General features: G+C 39.8%; 2 protein-coding genes across 3 annotated transcripts in view; both read right to left on the bottom strand.

The window, feature by feature from the left end:
* LMLN (leishmanolysin like peptidase) overlaps positions 1–25999 on the bottom strand; it is a 60646-nt gene that overhangs the window by 28411 nt on the left and 6236 nt on the right. Inside the window, 9 exon segments of the mRNA NM_001445170.1 lie at positions 1799–1906; positions 3309–3426; positions 8579–8673; positions 11989–12094; positions 16739–16917; positions 20388–20511; positions 21003–21085; positions 22634–22664; positions 23879–23976. Of these exon segments, the coding sequence (NP_001432099.1) occupies positions 1799–1906; positions 3309–3426; positions 8579–8673; positions 11989–12094; positions 16739–16917; positions 20388–20511; positions 21003–21085; positions 22634–22664; positions 23879–23976 (942 nt within the window).
* Positions 21439–25999, bottom strand: part of LRCH3 (leucine rich repeats and calponin homology domain containing 3) — a 201622-nt gene continuing 197061 nt past the window's right edge. The window contains exon 16 of one of the 2 annotated variants that reach the window (XR_014824609.1): positions 21439–21632. The gene's annotated coding sequence lies outside the window, so the exon portion shown is untranslated. The remainder of the gene's footprint in view (positions 21633–25999) is intronic. The other variant, XR_014824611.1, reaches the window with a different exon arrangement.

Below are 25999 nucleotides of genomic sequence, written 5' to 3'. Positions count from 1 at the left end.
TGCAGATATAAACTGCTCATTACAACATTTTTAAGATAAAAAATGTAAAACATAGCTGTCATTAACAAGGGACTGTTGTGATATCCACATAATACTAAGTAGCTATTAAAAAATAAGCAGATACAAGTAGACAGTATTCTCCTAGTGCATGTATTTCTGCAAAGCGAGTGAGCTCCTGAGAGACTGGTAAACAAGGGAATGACGTCAGTATAAGATGGAATCATGTTTGTTCATAAAGATTTCTCCCTGGATTTTAATGTTTGGTGCAATGGAGCAGAACCAGCTAAAGACAAAGTATACTAAGACAGCCGGACACAGCAGCAGAGGAATGCTTTGCTGTGTAGCATGCCTGTTCGCTCTACATCCTTCCAACTGGCTCAGTATGGCCAGAGGCTGTCTTAGATCTGCTTGCTGCATGGTTCTCTAACCTCTGTAGTTTTTACTCTTGCCCCATTATTCAGATTTATAGTCTCCTGTCTATCTACCATTGCATTTTGCTGTTGTATAAGGTAAAGAAATACTAGAATAAATATAGGAGTTTATTTATCGGAAATATGTCTTTTTAAACTGAGCTAGTACTTTTATTATGACATTGTTTTTGTTAATACCCTGGTATTTGTGTTTCCCACAAGCCTTGTTATTTTTGGTGTTTGATTTTGAAGAATGAGGTTTTTTTTGTTTTTGTTTTTGTTTTTTTTTTCTTTTTTGCAATCTCTTGGGCCGCTCCCGCGGCATATGGAGGTTCCCAGGCTAGGGGTCGAATGGGAGCCGTAGCCGCTGGTCTACGCCACAACCACAGCAACGAGGGATCAGAGCCGAGTCTGCGACCTACACCACAGCTCACGGCAATGATGGATCCTCAACCCACTGAGCGAGGCCAGGGATCAAACCCGCAACCTCATGGTTCCTAGTTGGATTCGTTAACCACTGAGCCACGACGGGAACTCCAAAGAATGAGTTTTCTTAGGAAAGCATACATTGTATCACAGCAGAAGTACCTATATTTCCTTGGAAAGATGTCTAAGACATATCATTAAGTGAAAAAAGTTGCAAAAATGTATGAATCTATTTAAAAAAAAACTATGTTAGTGTATCTGTTTATCTACCTACCTAACATCTCTGATATTAAAAAAAACTTAAATAGTGATTTAAGGATATTTTTAAAAATGTAAATAGTGATTACATCTGGAAAGTGGTTCTGGAGAGCAAAATGAGAAAAGGGACTTTTTCTTTTTTTATGGCCACATCCATGGCATGTGGAAATTCCCAGGCCAGGGACTGAAATCTAAGCCGGAGCTGTGGCAATGCTGGATCCTTTAACCCACTGCCCCGGGGCAGGGAGCAAATGTATACCTCTGCATTGACCCACGCTGCTATTGTTGAATTCTTAATCTACTGTACCACAGAGGAACTCTGAAAAGGGGCTTTGATTTTTTTACTTTATAACCTATTACATGTTTGAATAAGTCAAGTAAGAATTCCTTTTGTTGGGATTTCTGTTGTGGCACAGTGGAAACAAACCCGACTAGGATCCATGAGGATGTGGGTTTGATCCCTGGCCTTGCTCAGTGGGTTAAGGATCCGGTGTTGCAGTGAACTGTGGTGTAGGTCACAGACCCGGCTCAGATCCCGTGTTGCTGTGACATAGGCTACCAGCTGCAGCTCTGATTCGACCCTCTAGTCCGGGAACTTCCAAATGTCTTAGGTGCAGCCCTAAAAAGCAAAAATAAAATAAAATAAAATAAATTTCTTTTAATAAAGAGAAAACTTGTCTAGTAAAATCTTAAAATAAACTGACCTCTAATAACCGCTTTTCCCAATGGTTGAGCTCAGTGCCCATACCACCTTGATTTTCAAGTTCCATTCCCTCCAGGATTGGACAGTTAAAATGTTTTCGTGCTTCATCCTAAGAATCAGAAGAAAAAAATAAATAAACCTGACAAAAAGTAAAATAACTTAATGGCAAACTCTTTATCACACGGGATGTTATAAAATAACCATTAAAGAATCATTTTGGTGAGAAGAGACAATGTCTTTTAAAAATGTGGTTTTTAATATAATTGAATAAAATATTTTGACAGTCACACTTTTCTTTGCTATTAAACTACTATTTCCTTTAAGTCATATATATTTCAAAGAAGTTATATACTATGATTGCCATTAGCAACTTTTGTGTCAACAATGATTTTAATGCAAGTGTAAATTCCCCTTATTATGGACATAGCCTTTGTAAGAAAAATAAGTTGTTCATTTGAAAACAATTTTATTCATTTGGTTTTGTTTGTCCTTCAGGTAGAGATCTCCATGGATGGGAAATAACCAAGAGCAGTGCAAAAGTTCAGAAGTCAAGGAAGGGGGAAAGGAGAACGGATGTGATGATTAATTTTATGTTCAAGTTGGCTGGGCCACAGTGCCCAGATTTTTTTTTTTTTCCTTTTTTTTTTTTGTCTTTTTGCCTTTTCTAGGGCTGCTCCTGCAGCATATGGAGGTCCCCAGGCTAGGGGCCTAATCAAAGCTGTAGCTGACGGCCTCCACCACAGCTCACAGCAACGCCAGATCCTTAACCCACTGAGCAAGGCCAGTGATCAAACCCGCAACTTCATGGTTCCTAGTCAGATTCGTTAACCACTGAGCCACGATGGGAACTCCAACAGTACCCAGATATTTCATCAAGCATTATTCTGAATGTTTCTGTGACAACGTTTTTGGATGAGCTAAACATCTAAATTGGTAGACTAAGTCAGTCACTTTTCATAACATAAACGGTTCAATCAGTTGAAGGTCTTCATAGAATAAAAACGACTTCACCCCTGAACAAGAAAGAATTCCACCAGCCAACTGCCTTTGGACTTAAACTGCGATTCTTCGCTGAGTCTTCAGCTTGCTAGCCTACCTCATCACAATGTGGACTTTCTAAACCTCCACAACTACATGAGCCAATTCCTTAAAGTAAATCTCTCCAGCTCTTTCTCTGTCAACACATCTTGTCAGTTCTCTTTCTCTGGAGAAGCCTGACTAGAACAGACTCCAAATGAAATGATCAGCAATTATGCAAATAGTACCTGTGATCCCAAGAGGTATCACAACAGATTGCTGGTATCACAACCTAAAACAGTGGGTATGAGTCACCGCCAAATTTCTATTTCCTCAGATTTTTCTTGGCCTGTAGCTTTACCGTACTGCCTTTATATTAGGTTTCCTATCATAGGCTTTGCAATTTAATCATAAATTCTAAAACAATAATGATTAGTAAAGGACCATAATGAATGAAAAGAGGCTCATAAGATATGAAGTTCAGTAATACTCACAACAACACGAGGTGTTACCAGCAGATACACAGTGTGAGGAACTCTCTTATTATCTCGAACATCCCATAATCTCTCCACTTTTCGAACTACTTTATCACTCCATTGATATAATCCAAGACTGCAATTAAAGAATAAAAAAGCAATCCTTTTTGCAAATTCACCACCTCTTACATGTAAAAGTGTTTATGAAAATCATTATGAAATGAAAATATTTGAGGAGTTCCCACTGCGGCTCAGTGGGTTAAGAACCAGACATAGTATCCATAAGGATGAAGATTCAATCTCTGGCCTCGCCCAGTGGGTTAAGGATCCAGCATTGTGAAAAGCCGTGGCATAGATCGCAGGTGCAGCTTGGATCCGTTATTGCTGTGGCTGTGGTATAGGCCAGCCCCTGTAGCTCCAGTGGACTCTTACCCCGGGAACGTCCATATGCTGCAGGTGCAGCCTTAAAAAGAAAAAAAAAAAGATTATTTGAGCTTACTATATACCAAGAGTAAGAACGTATTTGATAGCAGTTTCTGATTTGGTTTTTCTAATACCTATGAAGTTATCATCACAATTTCGCAGATAAAGAGAAGCTTAGAGAGATGAAATAACTTGCTCAAGTTCAAACAGTTAATATTTGACTAAGATGAAAATGAATTACTTCCTCTCAAAAAATTTACTAGATAAAACAAAAATATGTGCAGAGACATATCCAAGTACTGTATATAAGAAAACATAATAAAAACGGTGGCATTTTAATTTAGTGGGAAAGTATAATTTACTGATTACTACGCTGTAAAATTGGTTATCCATCCAGGAAAAAAATAAAGTTAAATCCCTATTTTGCCCCATATAATACAATTCTGAATAAATGTCAGTCAAAATAGCAGAGTAAGGACTTCTGAAAAGTCTCCACTTCATGAAAGCAGTGAGAAAAATCAAAATTGGTCACATCAACTTTTTTTAGAACTCTGGAAATCAACCAAAGGCTTCTAGAAATCCAGGAAATACTTCTTTAAGAAAAATGGATGAATCTCTGTAAGAACAGTAAGCTTTGTGTGGTTTCCCACATACTCTCTCCAGCTCTGTGGCAGCCTTTTAAACGAAGGACACGCAATCATGGTGAAAACCAGTAACCTGGCAGCCAGGCAGAGCAGAGCAAGATTGACTGGCAGAATGCATCAAAAACAAAACAAAACAAAAATATGATCCAACTAAATGTCTGCAAGAGACAGAGTTTAGATCCAAAGATGAAATAGATTGAACATAAAAAGATTAAAAAGATATACCACGCAAACAGTACTCAAAAAAGAGCTGAAACAGTTTTACTAATATCAGACAAAATAGACTAAGACAAAAATTGTTATCAGAGACAAAGAAGGAAATTTGATAATGAAGAAAGGATCAATCCATCAAGAAGACATAATAATTATCAACATGTCTGTATCTTACAAAAGAACCCCAATACATGAAGCAAAAATAAATTCCAAATGGATTAAAGGTAAAACACATAAAAAATTCAAATAATAATTTACAAGGAGAAATTTTTAAAAATATATTTATTACAATTTTTGGAATGCAGAAGAAACTTCCTTAAGCAATAAAGGAAAAATAGATGAATTTAATAAAATAAAACTTAACAACTTTTCTGTATGGCAAAAGTATGGTAAGTGAAATAAAAAGATAACTAAAACCAAAAATCTCATTTTGTGGAATCTATCTTGCAAAAATAAAAGCACTACTATGAAAGTGCTACATTTATTTATAAAATTTTAATGAACATCAATTTTTATTTTTCCCTATAACTATATCACTTTCTTCCTAGATTAATTCTACCACTGAACCCATGAATCTCACATTCTCACTAGTAAAGCGGACTATAAAGAGGCTATTTTTCCCACCATTATTTTACGAAAAAAATTTTTTTGCAATGATATATCATTTTTTTTTAAGGCTGCAGTCATGGCAAATGAAAGTTCCCGGGCCAGGGACTGAATCCAAGCCACAGCTGTGACCTATGCTGCCCCAGCTACAGCAATGCTGGATCCTTTAACCTACTGCACTGGGCCAGGGATCAAACCAGAGCCTCTACAGCTACCCAAGTCGCTGCAATCAGGTACTCAATCCACTGTGCTACAGTGGGAACTCCTAGAGAGGTTATTCTTAATTCCTTTTCTTTCTCCTTCGCAAGCAATGTTGAAACACAGTGAACAGGGGATCTCCGTGTGGCTCAGTGGTAATGAACCCGACTAGTATCCACGAGGACATGGATTCCATCCCTGGCCTCGCTCAGCGGGTTAAGGATCCAGTGTTGCCATGAGCGGCAGTGTAGGTCACAGACATGGCGCAGATCCGGCATTGCTATGGCTGTGGCTGCTGTAGCTGTGGCTCCAATAGGACCCCTAATCTGGGAACTTCCGTATGCCATGGGTATGGCCCTGAGAAGACAAACAAACATAGTGAACAAAGTCAGCAAGAAAATAAACAGGTTTTACTTTATTAATAACTCCAATATCCTTTTCATCATTCACATTTCAAGATTAATGATTTCTCCAAATACATAGGTTAGGGCCAAATCCTTCTCTTTCTATGTCTAACACCTGAATTTATCACTCTATTGTCTCCACTTATGTTGCAAGATTTCTTACTTTAGAGGAATATCCCAAATGTAAGAAAGCACTGCAAACTATCAGCTTAACAATGGTTCTTGTATGTAGGAGCTCTCTCCTCCTCACCTACATCACTATGTAGATGGCATCTATCTCACCATTTATGTGTTTCCCATAAAGACCACAATTCTTAGGAAAGCGTAGACTTACCCATCACCACCAAACACACAAAAACAATCTAGGAAGTAAAACATCTATTTCTACATTAGAATTTTGTTTCTTCATATATAACTCTAAAAAAATTATGATGAATAAACTACTATCTGTTTGTTTTTTAAATTTTTTGGCTGCCTCATGACACATGGAGTTTCCAGGCCAGGTATTAGATCTGAGCTGGAGCAGCTGAAGCAATGCCAGATCCTTAACCCACTATGCCCAGCCAGGAATTGAACCTGTATCCCAGAGCTCCAGAGATACTGGTGATCCTGTTGGGCCACACTATGAATTTCTATTACTTGGTTTAATATTTATTAACTTCTAGGTACCTAAATGGAGATCTTTGGACTTATTAAAGTAAAATATACAAAAAAACAACAACAAAAAACCAACATAGTGTTGGTGAAGACGCGTTTTTTTTTTTTTTTTTTTTTTTTGGTCTTTTTGCCTTTTCTAGGGCCACACACTCAGCATATGGAGTTTCCCAAGCTAGGGGTCAAATTGGAGCCGTGGCCGCAGGTCTATGCCAGAGCCATAGCAACGCCGGATCCGAGCCATGTCTACAACCTACGCCACAGCTCACAGCAACGCTGGATCAACCCACCGAGCAAGGCCAGGGATTGAACCTGCAACCTCATGGTTTCTAGTTGAATTCATTAACCACTGAGCCACTATGGGAGCTCCGAGGATGCATGTTTGGTCCTTGGCCTCGTTCAGTGGGTTAAGGAACCTGCTCAGATCCTACACTGCTGTGACTGTGGTGTAGGCCGGCAGGTACAGCTCTGATTTAACCCCTAGCCCACGAACTTCCATATGCCTCAGGTCTGGCCCTAAAAAAGAAAAGAAAAAAGATAAAGTGAAGGAGTTCTGAGAATTAAGTTTTTTTGTTGTCTTTTTAGAGCCACACCCACAGCATATGGAGGTTCCCAGTCTAGGGGTCAAATTGGCACTGGTCACTGGCCTATGCCACAGCCATTCCAACACCAGATCCAAGTCTCATCTTCGACCTACACCACAGCTCACAGCAACACCAGACACTTGACCCACTGAGCAAGGGCAGGGATCAAACCTGCATCCTCATGGATACCAGTTGGATTTGTTTCCACTGCACCACAATGGGAACTCCTGCAGTCGTATTCTTAACCAACGTGCCACAACAGAAGCTTCTCGTTGCCTGTTTTTAAACTCCATACAACTGAATTTTGGCTTCTTTTGCTCAACCCTATAACTGTGGTATTCATACATGTTATAACATAGAGGAATAATGTGTTCATTTTTAGTGCCTTGTAGTTTTTAATTATAGGAATATATCACAATTTATTTGCCAATTATTCTATTGATGGACCTTTGAATGGTTTCCATTTTGTGCTTATTAAAAACAAAACTGAGGATTCCTGAAGTGGTGCAGCAGAAACAAATCCAACTAGAATCCATGAGGATGCCGGTTCGATCCCTGGCTTCACTCAGTGAGTGGGTCAGGGATCCGGCATTGGTGTGAGCTGTGGGGTAGGTCACAGATGTGGCTTGGATCTTGTATTGCTGTGGCTGTAACTGTGGCTGGTAGCCATAGCTCCAACTCGACCTCTAGCCTGGGAACTTTCATATGCCACAGGTAGGGCCCTAAAAACAAAAAAAAAGACAAAACAAAAAAACTGCAATGAATATTCATGTACATGTCTTTTTTGTTTCTGCTTTTAGGGCCGTACCCATGGCCTATGGATGTTCCCAGGCTAGGGGTAGAATCAGAGCTACAGCTGTCGGCCTACACCACAGCCACAGCAACATCAGATCCCAGCCGCGTCTTCGACCTACACCACAGCAATGCTGGATCCTTACTCCACTGAGCAAGGCCAGGGATCGAACCAGCAACCTCATGGTTCCTAGTTGGATTTGTTTCTGCTGTGCCACGACGGGAACTCCAAGATTGATTTTTTATATAAATGCATGCAAATGGTTATAGTTCTGTGACTGGTATTTTGCATAAAATTCTTGATAAGTTTTTTCAATATTTCTTGGTATTATTTCTTTTAGGTCCTTAATCTCTAGATCACTGCTAATATCATGTGCTAAATAAAACACTAGTTAACACGTAAATATTGCCATGTAAACGCAATAATTATTAATAAACCAAACTCGAACCAATCTACATTTTCCCATGGCCTGACTATCCTATAAAGTAATGTAAGCTACAGAGTGGTGGAAAAGAGCTTTGCTTAACGAGAAGAGTCCTGGCTCTTTGGATAAGTCACTTAAGCTTTCTCCCAACTCAATTGTTCATTTGTAAAGTGGAAAGATGACACTAAACAACCTTTTCTATCTTGTTTTAATAAGATAGGATACACAATCTTCTTAGGCTAGAGCCAAAAAGCCATATTATTTACGGCACTTATGCTATGATTCTCAGATTCTGGTCTCAGCGCCCTCCTAAAAGATAAGAACAAGAACAAAAACAACAAATACCTATAATTAAAAGGGGGGAGACCATCTGCAAATCTTGAAGTTAGAGGATTTCCATCTTTATCATGGTAGAATGCAAACAGCCCAGCAGAGAAACCCTGTAAGAAAAATTTCAAAACATCTTACAGTGAAAAATATCAAGTCAGATTATAGACATTGCAACATGCCACTATCAAAAGGGAACTCTGATATAACCACATAAAAGCATCATGCCAATACTTCTACAGGAACTTGATGTATATTGGAATTGGACAGAAATTAAGTGTTCCATATTATAAATTCTCTTTTTCTTTTTTTTATGGCCACACCTGCAGCATATGGAAGTTCCCAGGCTAAGGGTCAGATCTGAGGTGCAGCTGCTGGCCTACACCAAAGCCAACAGCAGATCGACGTGGCCTCTGTGACCTACAACACAGCTCAAGGAAACACCGGATCCTTAACCCACTGAGAGAGGACAGGGATTGAACCTGCGTCCTCACAGAGACTATTTCGTGTTCTTCATGGGCTGAGTCACAATGGGAACTCCCATATTATGAATTTTAAATTCAATTACTTAAACCAAAAACAGTAATAACAAAGACATTCTTTGGTAGTGGTACTTTTTTAAAGATATGTTTATCACAGCTGGTCCTTCCACATGAATTTATTAATATAATCTACAGTTGCATCCAGAGAATGCTACTATTGAGGACAATTAACAATACAGTTCAGGGAGTTCCCATTGTAGCTCAATGGATTACAAACCCAAATAGTATCTATGAAGATGCGGGTTCCATCCCCGGCCTTGCTCAGTGGATTGAGGATCTGGCGTTGCTGTGAGCTGTGGTGTAGGCCACAGACGTGGCTTGGATCCCGAGGTGCAGGCTGGCAGCTGCAGCTCCAATTAGACCCCTAGCCTGGGAACCTCCATATGCTGCAGGTGTGGCCCCCCAAAAAAAAAAAAAAAAAGAAAAGAAAGAAAGAAAGAAAAAAAAAAAAAAGAAACAAAACAAAACACAATACAGTTCAGAGTAGGAGTATGCTCTTAAGAGCATTCATAAAAATTCAAAGTCTTTGATCCCAAAGTCCATATTCAGTATAAATCTATACTTAAAAAAAAAAAACTATAAATGTGTGTGTACGGGGGGTGTACACTTTGGAAAAAAACTAGAAACATATATTAAAATGTGACCTGTAGTTCTTTTGGTAGTAATGTGAAAATAATCTGTGTTTTACAATGTGAATTTTTTTTTTTTTTGCTTTTTAGGGCCACACCCCCAGCATATAGAGGTTCCCAGGTTAGGGGTCAAATCAGAGCTATGTCTGTTAGGCTACACCTACAGCCACAGCAATGCAGGATCTGAACCGCGTCTGCGACCTACACCACAGCTCACAGCAACATCAGATCCTTAACCCACTGAGCGAGGCGAGGGATCAAATCCACAACCTCATGATTCCCAGTCAGATTCATTTCTGCTGTGCCACAGTGGCAACTCCTATACTTCAATTTTGAAAAATAATGAAAAAATAAAAATAGCAGTTCCCATTGTGGCTCAGCAATAACAAACCTGACTGGTATTCATGACAATGTGGGTTTGATCACTGGCCTCACTCAGTGGGTCAAGTATCTGGTACTGCCCTGAGCTGTAGTGTAGATCACAGATGAGACTCAGATCCCATGTTGCTGTGGCTGTGGCTTAGGCCAGCAGCTACAGCTCCAATTCGACCCCTAGCCTGGGAACTTCATATGCTGTACGTGTGGCCCTAAAAAGCAAAGGATAAAATGAAATAAAGTATAAAGTATCTAGGAGTTCCCGTCGTGGCGCAGTGGTTAACGAATCCGACTAGGAACCATGAGGTTGCGGGTTCGGTCCCTGCCCTTGCTCAGTGGGTTAACGATCCGGCGTTGCCGTGAGCTGTGGTGTAGGTTGCAGACGTGGCTCGGATCCCGCGTTGCTGTGGCTCTGGCGTAGGCCGGTGGCTACAGCTCCAATTAGACCCCTAGCCTGGGAACCTCCATATGCCGCGGAAGTGGCCCAAGAAATAGCAAAAAAAAAAAAAAAAGACCAAAAAAAAAAAAAGTATAAAGTATCTACAGTTTTTATGAATTTAGAGGTTCAAATGGTATTAACAATGATGCTTGTCTTTCACCACAATAGCAGGTTCAATTTTTTTTTTTTTTAAAGGGTTGCACTTGCAGCATATGGAAATTCCAAGGCTAGGGGTTGAATTGGAGCTGTAGCTGCCAGACTATACTACAGCCACAGCAACTCCAGATCCGAGCCATGTCTGCAACCTACACCACAGCTCACAGCAATGCTGGATCCTTAATCCACTGAGCAAGGCTAGGGATCAAACTTGAGTCCTCATGGATACTAGTTGGGTTCACTACTGCTGAGCCACAATAGAAACTCCAATCCTATAGATTTTTAACGTAAAGCTAAGGAAATTAGCACTTAGATCTGTGTGGTTCATTCTCTCTTAATCACTGTATTTTACTGCCATCTATTTTCTAAACACATGAATGACATTAAGAAAAACATTTCCTAGGTCTTAGGCAACTTCAATTAATCCCCCAGGCATACTGTAAAAGTTTACTGTTTTGGACCAAATGGAAAAAGGCAAGGAGAAATTGTGAATTTAGTTAGTATACATAAATTCAGAAAACCTAAAAAGACCAGGAAGAAATTTAGAAGTAAGATATATGAGATAAAATCTACAATTAGCATATATATATATATTTTTTTTAATCTTTTTTTTTTTGGCTTTTTAAGGCTGCACCCACGGTATATGGTGGTTTCCAGGCTAGGGGTCCAATTCCAGCTGCAGCTGCTGGCCTACACCACAGCCACAGCAACTCCAGATCTGAGCTGGGTCTGTGACCTACACCACAGCTCACAGCAACACCGGATCCTTAGCCCACTGAGCAAGGCCAGGGATCAAAACTGCAACCTCATGGTTCCTAGTTGGATTCATTTCCACTGCGCCATGACGGGAACTCCCTGAAAGTATATTTTTTAAAAATTGCAAAGTTTTTTTTTCTTTTCCCACTGCACCTGCAACATGTGAAAGCTCCTGGACCAGGGACTGAACCTGAGCCACAGCTGCAGCAATCCCAGATCCGTAACTGGCTGTGCCACAAGGGAACTTCTGAGAAATTACTAAATTTTTTCTTAAGAAGCTTAATCACTTTTTCAAAACTTCTATTTGCCCAATGGATTTACTAGTTTTATTATTTTAGGTAGTAGACCTCAAGCTAGCCACTACCCTGATCGTTAAAAATTCTCTATTGGCAGAGACCTAATCAACTAGGTTTTACTGAACACAATCTAAGAATCCACATAATCTTAAATTTTAATACATACATCAAGGTGAGAGTATAATTAGAAAATAAAGGCAGGAAGGAAAGAATAGTAGTTAACATCAAAATTTACCAGGGCATGAATAATCTCATGTTTCACTGTGGACAGCATCCCAACAAACTCCTGAGGCTGGGTAGAGATCATATTTGGACACAGGTTAGCATATCCTGCTATTGGCCTGTTAAAATAGACATTGAATTTTTAAATATTATACAAGGACAATACGTATGATTATATTAACCTATACTTTTCTATCAAAAAGTGATAAAAGACAGAAAAATATTTGCTAAATGTCAAATGTTATTTTGTCACATCTAACTTTCACTATCTTTTCTTTTTCTGGGGGGCGTCTTTTTTTTTTAGGGCCACTGTGGCATATGGAAGTGCCCAGGCTAGGGGTCCAATTGGAGCTATGGCTGCTGGCCTTCTTCGCAGCCATAGCAACTCAGGATCCGAGCCACCTCTGCGACCTACACCACAGCTCACAGCAACGCCGGATTCTTAACCCACTGAGCGAGGCCAGAGATTGAACCCACAACCTCATGGTTCCTAGTCGGATTCATTAACCACTGAGCCACAACAGGAACTCCTCATTTGCCTTATTTAGGTAAAAAACATACAGTTGTGCATTCTTCATGCCTGAACGCAAATACATTGTTTTTCTTTTTTGGTTGCCCTGCGGCATATGGCGTTCCTGGGCCAGGGATCATATCCAATCTGCAGTTTCAACTTATGCTACAGCAAAGCTGGATCCTTTAACCCACTGTGCCAGGGCCAGAAATCAAGCTGCGCCCTGGTGCCACAGAGATGCCGCCAATCCCACTGTGCCACAGCAGGAACTCTGAATACAAGAGACTTACACTTAGAAAAGTATGAATATAATTCACTCACCAAAACACCGCCATAGTGCCCTCTAAAATATAAAATGAATGTCACTGTCAGGCTTAAACCCTGTCGGGGACTTCCTATAACACTGAGAATAAAACAACTCTGCCTGTTTTTCCTTCCAATGTAGTTCTCATACTCAAACATGGTTTCCGCTGAAGGGGCCTCTAACAGCAACAGGTAGACACTGCTTTTTTCTAACATACGCTCTTTCTCCAGCTCTTTATTTGGCTAAAGCCTATCAATTTTCAGGTTATACATAAAGTTTCACTTTTTCAAAGAGGTCTTCTTTGCCCATTGATGTAAATTATGTTTCCCACTTTCCTTCTCTTTTATGTTACAGTATCTTTTTTTCTCCTACAAAGTATTTATTCTATCCTGAAATCACATGTCTAGCTGTATCTGTATTTAACTAATATCTGCCTCCCTTTGTAATTTGTAAGTTCCATGAGGCAGGTACACTATGTTGTCTATTTTGTTCATCTGGTCTGCTGACAACATATTAGGCACTCATTTATGGAATGAATTAATGGATTATAACAGTTTTTAAGGAAAGTTTCACTTCCACCAAAAAAAGTGAAAAATAGCAACTACAGATATTGTTCTTTTTTCTAACATCAAATTCTCCTCAGAAGAAAGCCAAACCTTCCCCAGGTAGGAGAAGACATGTATGAGTTGCTCCAAATTAACTGATTAACATCTATCCTTTCAGATGGTCATTCATATTGAATGTGAACCGAGTGTTGAAGTGGTTTAAAGAAACACAAGAGCAGTGCAATGAACTGCAATGAACCTTTGGGCTATGGGATTCTCATCTGTGTGACAACTCTTATGCTGGATTCTCTTCCATAAAGACAATCAGATACTTTACTTTCTTTATTATCAGATACTGAAGAGAAATGAACTAATCTAGACTCATCTCAACATGGAATTTTTTTTTTTTTTTTGGCTTTTTTTTGCCATTTCTAGGGCCGCTCCCACAGCACATGGAGGTTCCCAGGCTAGGGGTTGAATCAGAGCTGTAGCCGCTGGTCTACACCACAGTCACAGCAATGCGGGATCCAAGCCGCGTCTGCAACCTACAGCACAGCTCACGGCAACACCGGATCCTTAACCCACTGAGCAAGGCCAGGGATCGAACCCGAAACCTCATGGTTCCTAGTCGGATTCATTAACCACTGAGCCACGATGGGAACTCCATCAACATGGAATTTTATATCCCTCCCTTTACTTCCCAGGGAAACCATTCTGTTCGTAATACATAAGGTTCACTTATAACATGTCTTTTATTTTTTATAAAAAAAGCTCATTATAAAAAGGTACCTATCCAAACAATGTAAAAACGTATGAAGAAAAAAGTAAAAGTTCCCTATTTTACAACCTACCACAACTAAATTCCACCATTACAGGTAACTGCTATCAACATTGGGTGCTTTATTTTTGGGGTGATCAGCCATCCCAGTTTACCCAGGAATAAGGGGCTTCCCAGGATAAGGGACTTTTAGGGCTAAAACAAAGGTACTCCAGAGAAAATCGGAATAGCTGATAATCCTAATTATTTCTGACTTTTTCTTTAGCACATTCAAGTACATAACATTTTAAAACAATATCATACATATATTATGCACATCGTTCTGCAATGTTCTTTTGACACTCAACAGTATAATAAAAATGAGACTGTGTATGTACATGTGCACAATCCACATGGTTTAGGTCAAATTAAGATAAAGAACCATGATTTTGTAGCACTGCAATTAGAAGGTATATTTACCAAAGGCATTTTTAATAAGTATCTCATTTTTTCAAGTAACTTACTCACTTAGCACTTCAAATGCACTCTTTCCTTAATATCAAGACACTACTTATAAATTTAATGACATCTTCTCAGGAAAAAGGAAAATTAAATACATATAATCTTTTTACTAAAAAAACAGTACATATACATCTACAAAAACATATAATACTTTTTCATTGAGCAATACAGTCAATATTTGACTCAAAGCATTTTCAACATTCAGAAGCTAAGGAATTCTGAGTTGACTTCATGGATTGACAATTACATAGCATCATGTTAACAGACTGCTCTTATAATCCATGATGCTGATTTTGACCTAATTACCACCTTCAGTATTGACAATATAATTCTGAAGCATATATCACTGTTTCCTTTGTATTCTTAGTTTTACTAATAATTTCATGTTTTTCCTTAAATTAATTACATATTAATAGAAGTTAAACAGCTTTTTTTTTTTTTTTTTTTTTTTGCCTTTTTTCTTAGGGCTGCTCCCGCGGCATATGGAGGTTCCCAGGCTAGGGGTTGAATCGGAGCTGTAGCCACCGGCCTACGCCAGAGCCACAACAACGCGGGATCCGAGCCGCGTCTGCAACCTACACCACAGCTCACGGCAACGCCGTATCGTTAACCCACTGAGCAAGGGCAGGGACCGAACCCGCAACCTCATGGTTCCTAGTTGGATTCGTTAACCACTGCACCATCATGGGAACTCCTAAACAGCTTTTTAAAGCCAACTAGTCTTTTTTGCAGCTCACGGCAACGCTGGATGGTTAACCTCATGGTTCCTAGTCGGATTCGTTAACCACTGCGCCACGACGGGAACTCCTAGTCTTTTTTTTTTTTTAAGGGCTGCACCCATGACATATGGAGGTTCCCAAGCTAGGGTCTGAACTGGAGCTATAGCTGCCAGCCTACACCACAGTCACAGCAACTCGGGATCCAAGCCATGTTTGCGACCTACACAATAGCTCACGGCAACAGTGGATCCCTAACCCACTAAGCAAGGCCAGGGATCGAACCTGCAACCTCATGGTTCCTAGTTGGATTCATTTCTGCTGCACTACAACGGGAACTCCAAAGCCAGATAGTCTTCTGACAGATAGTTGAATGTTCAGGAATTCAGCAATGGACCTTATATACACATGAATTGGTCACATTAACTCTCCTAGATTTGAGATTATCACATACAAACTATTCTGAGACATAGCAACTTCTACTGCCTTTATTGGATTTGTCTGGAGTGTGAGTGACCATCTTCTGTATATATAATGACTTTATGTCAAGGATGCTTCATTGAGAAAAAAATTTTTTGAAATATTTTGTAAATAAAAAAGAGAACTCTGGAGTTCTCTTGTGGCACAGTGGGTTAAAGATCTGGCATTGTCACTGAAGTGGCTGGGTCATTGCTGTGGCACAGGTTTGATTCCTGGCTCAAGAACTTTTGCATGCTGCAGGAACAGCCAAAAAAAAAAAAAAAGAACTCCACATTTTTAAGAGATAATCAGATAATCAACCTAAGTGGAGGACATACCGAGTGATATGAACAGTTGTTTTTTTTTTTGTTTGTTTGTTTTTTTGTCTTTTTGCTATTTCTTGGGCCGCTCCCGTGGCATATGGAGTTTCCCAGGCTAGGGGTCTAATCGGAGCTGTAGCCACCAGCCTACGCCAGAGCCACAGCAACACGGGATCCGAGCCGCGTCTGCAACCTACACCACAGCTCACAGCAACGCCGGATCGTTAACCCATTGAGCAAGGGCAGGGACCGAACCCGCAACCTCATGGTTCCTAGTCGGATTCGTTACCCACTGCGCCACGACGGGAACTCCTGAACAGTTGTTTTTTAATATCTTACAGTTCAGCACAGTAATTCAAATCATTTCCTTAGTGAGGTATGCATCACTTCCAAAGAAAATTCTATTGACAGCAGACTTTTTATTTGGACTTGGTATACTTATATTACCATACACATAACAGTCCTATAACCTGATACCCCTACCACCCCCATCCAGGCAGTGTGCTGTTTCTTACTACTGGAGACCATATGACAAATGCAAACTTCCCCACTCTCAACACTTATAATAACGCTCATTTTAAGAGTTCCTATATTAGATCTTGGGAAATAAATCTCAGGGGAAAGTTTACCTGTCCATTTTTGCTTCCTGCTGACAATAGGCTGCATAAGAGATGATGTTTTCATGGCTGCACCTCTCCGTGGCCAGAGCACCAACATAAAGAACAAAGTCTGCATCCCGGACGCCCTCTTGGTCTGGCACACCCACTGCTCCACAGGGCCACTTTCCCCCACAGCAGACTCTGCATTGCTACGTCCATAGGGGACAACAACAGAAAATCAGACCAGGGATAAGGTTAGCTATAGGAACTTTCAATTTATAGTGAATCCAGATTCTAAGTATGTATGATTTAATCTTTATTTATTATCCCTCAACTTTTATCAAAATCCATACCTCTCTCTCTACTCAGCTCCTATCTCTAAATTTATTTCATGAAAATTTCTACTTTATATACAATCTTAATTAAAACAAACAATTGCTATTTATAAAGGGCATCTAACCAGGATGCAAAAAACAAGACACTGAAACAGAAAAGATTTTCTTAAACCCTAAACTAGGTGAAAATCACAAGGGACTTCCTTGTACACAATTTCTTTTTGCACCTTTCTGTGAATCTATAGTTATTTCAAAATTAATAAATACAAACTTTTAGATTTTTTTGGCCACCCTGCAGCATGTGGAGTTCCCCGGCCAGGAATCGGATCTGAGCCACAGCTTTGACCTATGCCTTGGCGACAACGTAGGATCCTTAACCCAATGTATCAGGCCAGGGATCAAACCTGCATCCTAAAGCTGCAGAAATGCAACTGATCCCTCTGCACTACAGTGGGAACTTCAACATAAACTTTTTATTTAATGGAAATATATTTCTATTATAAAGTAATTATAAAGTAATTCATTGATCTTATTAAAAATTCAGGTAACACAAAAGTATATAAGGTAAAAAATTAAAGTTATCTTGTCATATTACCCTCATTTCTAATTTCCTAAGCAAGCTTTGCCGTTTTTTTCATAGCCATACTCAGGGCACACGGAAGTTCCTAGGCCAGGGATTGAATCTGAATGACAGCTGACCTATGACCTACGCAGCAACTGCGGCAACTCTGGATTCTTGAACTCACTGCACGGGGCCGGGGACAGGACCTATGCCACCTCCACAGTGACTGGAGTCAGTGCAATAGTATTCTTTTGTTTTTCTTTTCTTTTTTTTTTCTATAGGGCCACACCTGTGGCACCAGGCTAGGAGTTGAACTGGAACTGCAGCTGCCGGATTATGCCACAGCAAAGAAAGATCGGAGCTGCATCTGTAACCTACAGTGCAACTTGCAACAATGCCAGATCCTTAGCACACTGAGGCAGGTCAAGGATTAAACCTGAATCCTTTTTTTTTTGTCTTTTTTTGCCATTTCTTGGGCCGCTCCCGCGGCATATGGAGGTTCCCAGGCTAGGGGTCTAATTGGAGCCGCAGCTGCCAGCCTATGCCAGAGCCACAGCAACACGGGATCCGAGCCGCATCTGCAACCTACACCACAGCTCACGGCAACGCCGTATCGTTAACCCACTGAGCAAGGGCAGGGACCGAACCCGCAACCTCATGGTTCCTAGTCGGATTCGTCAACCACTGCACCATCATGGGAACTCCCAAACCTGAATCCTAATGGATATTAGTCAGGTTAATAACCCACTGATCCACAATGGGAATTCCTGTAGTCGGATTATAGTGCACTGTCACTATGATGGAAACTCCCCAAGTTTGGCCCTTTTAACATCAGCTTTTTAGAGAACTTCTATCAAAGCTCTAAGCAATCATAATCTTCAAATTATAAATAGATGGAGTTCCATTGTAAATCAACTATAATAAAAAAAATTAAAATAAAAAAAAGAATGCAAAAAAAAAAAAAAAAAGGAGTTCCTGTTGAGGCTCAGTAGTAAGAAACCCAACTAGTGTCCATGAGGATGCAGGTTTGATCCCTGGCCTTGTTCAGTGGGTTAAGGATCTGGCTTTGCCGTGCACTGTGGTGTAAGTCACAGACATGGCTAGAATCCTGTGTTGCTATGGCTGTGGTAAAGGCCTGCAGCTGCAGCTCCAATTCAACCCTTCACCTGGGAACTTCCATATGCCACACATGCAGCCCTAAAAAGACAAAAAAAAAAAAATCATACTTTACAAAATATACGTAAAAACAAATTAGTTTTCTAATTTATACATTTAATTTTTTTCTTTTTTCTGATACAAGTAATATATGTCTAATATGAAAAGTCAGAAAACTACAAAATATATAACTTACCAAAGAAAAGTCCTCAACAATTCAACTTGTAAAGAAAACCATTAAAATTTTAGTATATCTCCAGATTTTTTTTTTTTTTTTTTTTTTTTTTTTACTTTTTAGGGCCACACTCTCGGTATATGCAAATTTCCAGGCTAAGGGCAGAATCAGAGCTATAGATGCTGGCCTACACCACAGCCACAGCAACACAAGATCCAAGCTACATCTTCCACCTATACCGCAGCTCACAGCACCACTGGATCCTTAACCCACTGAGTGAGGCCAGGGATCAAACCCGAATCTTCATGGATCCTAGTCAGGTTTGTTACTGCTGAGGCATAACTGGAACTCTTTTATGTGTGTATATACTTTTTATTTCTGTTTTTATTTCAGCTTTATGAAAACCTAAATAATTGATGATAATTTTTAAATAATATGGGCTAACTACATATACTGACTTACCACTTTTTTCTTCATTTAAGAGCTTAAATATCTTTCCAAATCAACATAGAGAGATCTACTTCATTCTTTAACAGGTACATAGTGTTCCATTATATGGTTATATCATAGTTCAACTAATATTCATAGGCATGTTTATGGTTTTGCAAAGAATATCCTTGAACATATGTTACATAAGGCGGAATATGTTTCAACACTGTGTTGAAGTACACTTTTTTTTTTCCTGCTTTTTAGGGTCACATCCTCAGCATATGGAGGTTCCCAGCCCAGGGGTCGAATTGGAACTGCAGCTGCCAGCCTACACCGCAGCCACAGCAACGCAGGATCTGAGCCGCACCTGCGACCTGCACCACAGCTCACGGCAACACCAGATCCTTTACCCACTGAGCGAGGCCAGGGATGGAACCTGAAACCTCATGGTTCCTTGTCGGATTTGTTTCTGCTGCGCCACAACGGGAACTCCCTGAAGCACACATTTTTTAAAAAAATTTAAAAGATAAAATTCCCTTTAAAAATACTGATACATACCTGCTAAAAGAAATGATTCAAACTGATAAAAGAAAAAAAGAAGGAAAAAAACCATTAAATTCATTTGAAAACCAACAAAAGAATAAAGTCAGCATACCTAACTGTGATTACCTTTGGTAGAAGAATGAAGCTTTTGAACTTAGTCTGTAAAAACTTCTTGTTGACAATCACAGATTCAAAATCTGTCCTAGGTTTACCATGAGGTTGCTGGTTCAATCCCTGTCCTCGCTCAGTGGGTTACAGATCTGGCGTTGCCATGAGCTGTGGTGTAGGTCGCAGATGCAGCTTGGATCTGGTGTTGCTGTGGCTCTGGCGTAGGCTGGCGGTTGTAGCTCCGATTAGACCCCTAGCCTGGGAACCTCCATATGCCGCAGGTGCAGCCCTTAAAAAAAAAAAAAAAAAAAAAAAATCTGTCCTAGGTTTATCCCAAAGAATAAAAACATTGCTAAGAACAGGATGCATTACCTGGAGGTGCTCCTCAGGCACTATAACTGGGCCACATTTTGTATGCTCTGCACACTCCTCAGTACAGCATCTATGGTGATCATTTTCCTTCCGCAGGTATTGGTACTGGTTTGTTGCACATTGTCTTCAGTTCAGTTATATATCAAAGTTTAATTACAAAACAAACGAAAAAAGGATTAGTTCACAGCAGTTAAAACATTGTAAGAAACTAGTAGCTGCTATATTTAGTGTATTAATAATGGCTACTCTTTTAACTAGAAAAATAGACTAAGGATTTTAATTCCATGGGAAATCCTCCTGATATGAGCTTTCAAACACCCAGATACTGGAGTATCCAACCTGCACACATGAAGGAGGGAGGAAGGGGATATGGGAAAGGGGAACAACTACATGTGAGCAAAAGATCCAGTGGGTCATCTCATAACGGAAAATCAGGGGGAGAATGATTATCCAACCGATGCTCTTTTATTCTTTTCAAATACCTTGAAGTTTGTTCTCTAAGAACAAGCATAATAAAATATTCCAGTATAAATGTCCTAAGTTGCCACACTGACAGAATGGGGAGGGCAGAGTACTAATCAACTAAGAAAATGACCTGTGTGTCATGCGACATACCTGCTAAGTAAGATAGTGCCCGCGGGTCTGCGCACCTGAAAAGTCTTCTCTAAATAAGAAACAGCTTGTGGGAAAAGTTTGTTCTACATAAAAGTCGAAAAAAAAAAAGTCAGAATTATAGCCAAAAGATAAGCTAGATTTCAAACAACCACAGGATATTAATAACTAAGGAGAAAGAAGGTAAAAGCCTTATAATTCTAGAATACAGATACTAGTTAGCAAAGGTTATGTGGCTAGGAGTAGGGGAAAGAGTGAGTCTAGAAGGAAAGGAATTTCCTCATTTTCCAGTTTAGTCTGGGGGAAAAAACACCAAAAAGTTCCTTCCCTACCCCATTTAAATACAATATTATAAAACATAAATTGCAACTATTAATATAACTTACTTTGAGACTGATTCAGATGACTGCAACATTGAGGTAGTTTATACTAAGAAAATCTTTCTTTTTTTTTCTTTCTTTTTTTTTTTTTTTTTGCTTTTTAGGGCCACACCTGCGGCATACAGAAGTTTCCAGGCTAGGGGTCGAATCGGAGTTACAGCTGTCAGCCTACACCACAGCCACAGCAACGTGGGATCTGAGCTCCATCTGTGGCCTAAACCACAGCTCATGGCAATGCCAGATCCTTAACCCACTGAGCAAGGCCAGGGATCAAACCTGCAACCTCATGGTTCCCAGGTGGATTTGTTTCCACTGTGCCACAATGGGAACTCCAAAGAAAATCCTATGTTTAGGAGTTCCTGTCGTGGCTCAGCAGAATTGAATCTGACCAGAAACCATGAGGATGTAGGTTCATTTCCTGGCCTCGCTCAGTGCATTAAGGATCTGGCATTGCTGTGAGCTGTGGTGTAGCTTGCAGATGCAGCTTGGATCCCAAGTTGCTGTGGCTGTGGCGCAGGCCAGAGGTTACAGTTCCAATTTGATCCCTAGCCTGGGAATCTTCATATACCATGGGTATGGCCCTAAAAAGACCAAAAAGAAAAAAAGAAAAGAAAATCCTGTTTACAAGATCTAGTTTAACCTCACCAATTTCTGTGGCCCATAATGAATTGGCTTAAAGTGTGTGTATGCCTCCATAACAGTTAAAAAACTGATGAGGCTAGCACCTCTAAATAACTTTGGCACATTATGCTATCATCAATCTTCAGGAGAATAAGCATTTCCATTGGTATCCTCAATGTATCTTAAAAATCATCTTTTTCATCCTATCCTCAGGATGTTCTGCCTCCCCTGAACTTAAGAGAATGAGTGAAAAAATGAGAAGAATGATTTAATATCAAATTATAAAATGAGGGGAGTTCCCTAGTGGCCTGGGGTTAAAGGATGCAGCTTTGTCATTGCTGTGGCTTGGGTCACTGATGTGGCGCTAGTTTAACCCCTGGCCCAGGAACTTCTGCATGTGTGTCAGGGAAAAAAAAAAGAAGACTAACAATATCAAATATGAACAAAGTTTTGGTGAGTGCATCACAAATACATATTTGGTGAAAGTGATAAATTCATTCACTACCAACATCTTTCATTCAGTCATTTACAAAACAATCATGTATATACTTTTCATTACCAAATAAAATGTACATACAATAAAATACACCCATTTTAAGTGTCCAGTTCAGGCCATAAGTGCTTATTACATACCTTTACAAGGTATCTTTTCTCGGGAAGCAACCTGAAAATGAAGACATAAAACATAAAAATTCCCATGCTGAGGGCAGAGCACTGTCTCATTTGTTTAGAATACATCTGGCAAGAGTCCCAAGGAATACTTTGTGGATGTAGGCAATATCAGTCCCCTCAAATCTTAATTTACCTCAATGAGCATTTACGAGTTTATTCTGTGCCAAAACATAACACCAGGCATGATCACATACTATCTCATTCCATTTGGGAAGTTAAAAGTAGGTAAAGACATCAACTACTAATAGCTCTTCGTAAACTACTACCAATTCATACTTTATCTGTTTTCTGGACCCCTCTTACCCTCAATTAAAAATCAGACTATAAAGACAAAAAAAAAAAAAAAAAAAAAAAAAAAAAAAAAAAAAAAAGGAGTTCCTGTCGTGGCGCAGTGGTTAACGAATCCGACTAGGAACCATGAGGTTGCGGGTTCGGTCCCTGCCCTTGCTCAGTGGGTTAATGATCCGGCGTTGCCGTGAGCTGTGGTGTAGGTTGCAGACGTGGCTCGGATCCCGCGTTGCTGTGGCTCTGGCGTAGGCCGGTGGCTACGGCTCCGATTCAACCCCTAGCCTGGGAACCTCCATATGCCGCGGGAGTGGCCCAAGAAATAGCAACAACAACAACAACAACAAAAAAGACAAAAAGACAAAAAAAAAAAAAAAATCAGACTATATCATGTCTCTGGTTAATAATTGTGTATATATTATTATTGTATATATTAGGACTTCTTCCTATTTTTCTTCCAGGTACTTATTGTGGGAGTGCCTTCCAAGTCTGCTATAGACCACATCCAAGTAGATATATACCAGTTCTGTTTAAATTATTCAGATGTATAGGTTTAAATTATATCCCATGGCCCCCATCTTTCCAAACTAAAAAGCCAATTTAGCTTAACTCCATTTTAAGGGTGCATTAGCACCAGTTCCAACTGTGGAACTCCAGGTAACAGATGAAAATACCTTCAATCATTTGATTCTTAATAAAAACAATGACAAGGAGTTCCCGTTGTGGCTCAGCAGTTAGCAAACCTGACAAGCATCCATGAGGACGTGGGTTCGATCCCTGGCTCTGGCATAGGCCAATAGCTACAGTTCCAATTGGACCCCTAGCCTGGGAACCTCCATATGCCACAGGTGAGGCCCTAAAAAGACAAAAAGACCAAAAAAAAAAAAAAAACAAAAGATGACAAAATAATGGTACACTTACTCTTCAATGCTTTTATCGTAGACAGTCTTGATTCTTAAATGTTCATTAACATCTCTCCTTACAATATGATTTGCCTTAAGATGGACCTTATTTATGACCTGAAAAAAAAGGAATAGATTGACTAATGATGTCACAACTTGAAATTAATAAAATAAATTTAAATTTCTTTTATTTTTTCTTTTTAGGACCACACCTGCAGGATATGGATGTTTCCAGGCTAGGGGTCTAATTGGAGATGCAGCTGCCGGCTTAAGCCACAGCCACAGCAATGCCAGATCCTATCTGCATCTGTGACCTACACCGCAGCTTGCAGCAACACTGGATCCTTAACCCACTGAGTGAAGCCAGAGATCAAACCCGCATTTTCACTGATACTAGTCAGATTCTTAACCTACTGAGCCGCAATGGGAAATCCCAATAAACTGAATTTCAAGTGTAGTACCCAGAAAAAAATAAAAAGAACTAAATAAATCAAGAGGTAGTTCATTCTTGAAGATAGGAAGACTCAATATTGTCAGAACATCAGTTCTTCCCAACTTAATCTATAGATTCAATGCAGTCCCAATCAAAATCTCAGCAAGTTGTACTGTGAATATCAACAAACTAATTCTGAAGTTTATATTGAGGGCAAAAGACCCAGAATAGTCAATAAAATGTTGAAGGCAAAAACAAAGTTGAAGGACTGACACTACCTGACTTTAAGATTTATTATAAAGTTATAGTATCAAGACAGTGTGATACTGGCAAAAGGAGAAACAAATAGATCAGTGGAACAGAATAGAGAGCCCAGAAACAGACCCACATAAATACAGTCAACTGATCAGTATAAAAGGCAATACAATAGTGCAAAGATAGCCTTTTCGACAAATAGTACTGAAACAACTGGATATGCAAATGGAAAAAATGAATCTAGAGACAGATCTTACATCTTCCAGAAAAATTAACTCAAAATGGAATATAGACCTAAATGTAAGAGAAAACCAAAAAACTCTTAGAACATAGAAGAAAAATAGATGTCCTTAGATATAGCAATGACTTTTTAGATACAATACTAAAAGCATGATTCATGAATTAGTAATTTCAACTTTATTACAATTAAAAACTTCCAGAGTTCCCACTGTGGTACAGTGGGTTAAGAATGTGACCCCAATGGCTTGTGTTGCTGTGCAGGCATGCATTTGATACACTATCCAACACAGTAAGTTAAAACGATCCAACACTGGAGTTCTCATCGTGGCTCAAGGGAAACGAATCTGACTAGCATCCATGATGACACAGGTTCGATCCCTGGCCTTGCTCAGTGGGTTAAGGATCCAGCGTTGCTGTGGCTGTGGCATAGGCCAGCGGCTGCAGTTCTCATTTGAACCCTAGCCTGGGAATTTCCATATGCCATAGGTGCGGCCCTAAAAAATAAAAAAATAAAGGATCCCACATTGCTGCAGCTGTAACGTACTTTGCAGCTGTGGCTTGGATTTAATCCCTGGCTGGGGAGCTTCCATACTTTCACATGCTCCAGGTGTGGCCATAACAAAATAGAGCACTGAGGATTTTGAGGGCAGTGAAACTAGCCCATATACACTGTAATAATGGCTACATGCCATTCATTATACCTTTGTCCAAACCCATAGAATGTGCAGTACCAAGAGTAAACCCTAATGTAAACTATGGACTTTGGGTGATTATGAAGCTTCAGCAACTGTAACAAAAGTACCACTCTGATTGGGAATGTTGATAATGGGGGAGTCTATGCATGTGAGGAATAACAGGGTATCGAGGAAGGCTCTCTACCTTCTTCACCAAGATTCGATCCCTGGCCCGGGAAGGGCCATGTGCTGTGAGTACAGACCAAAAAAAAAAAAATCTTTAATAAAAAATATGAAGATCAGGTTCCATTTCTTCTTATTTTGGCAGTAATAAAAGAGAGTGAGGAGTTCCCTAATGGCCTAGCAGTTAATGATTCAGAGATTAGGTGTTGTCACTACTATGCCTTGGGTTCAACCTAGCCTGGGACTTCCACATGTCAAAGCGTAGTCAAAAGGAGTTCCCATCCTGGCTCAGCAGTAACAAACCTGACTAGTATTGATGAGGACACAGTTTGATCCCTGGCCTTGCTCAGTGGGT

This window comes from Sus scrofa, chromosome 13 (genome assembly GCF_054392235.1).
Source record: "Sus scrofa isolate SSC_HxYL_T2T_F1_AM1 chromosome 13, Sscrofa_HxYL_maternal_Yorkshire_Landrace_v2.0, whole genome shotgun sequence".
Classification (NCBI taxonomy): Eukaryota; Metazoa; Chordata; class Mammalia; order Artiodactyla; family Suidae; genus Sus; species Sus scrofa.
This window is presented reverse-complemented; position numbering and strand designations above follow the sequence as displayed.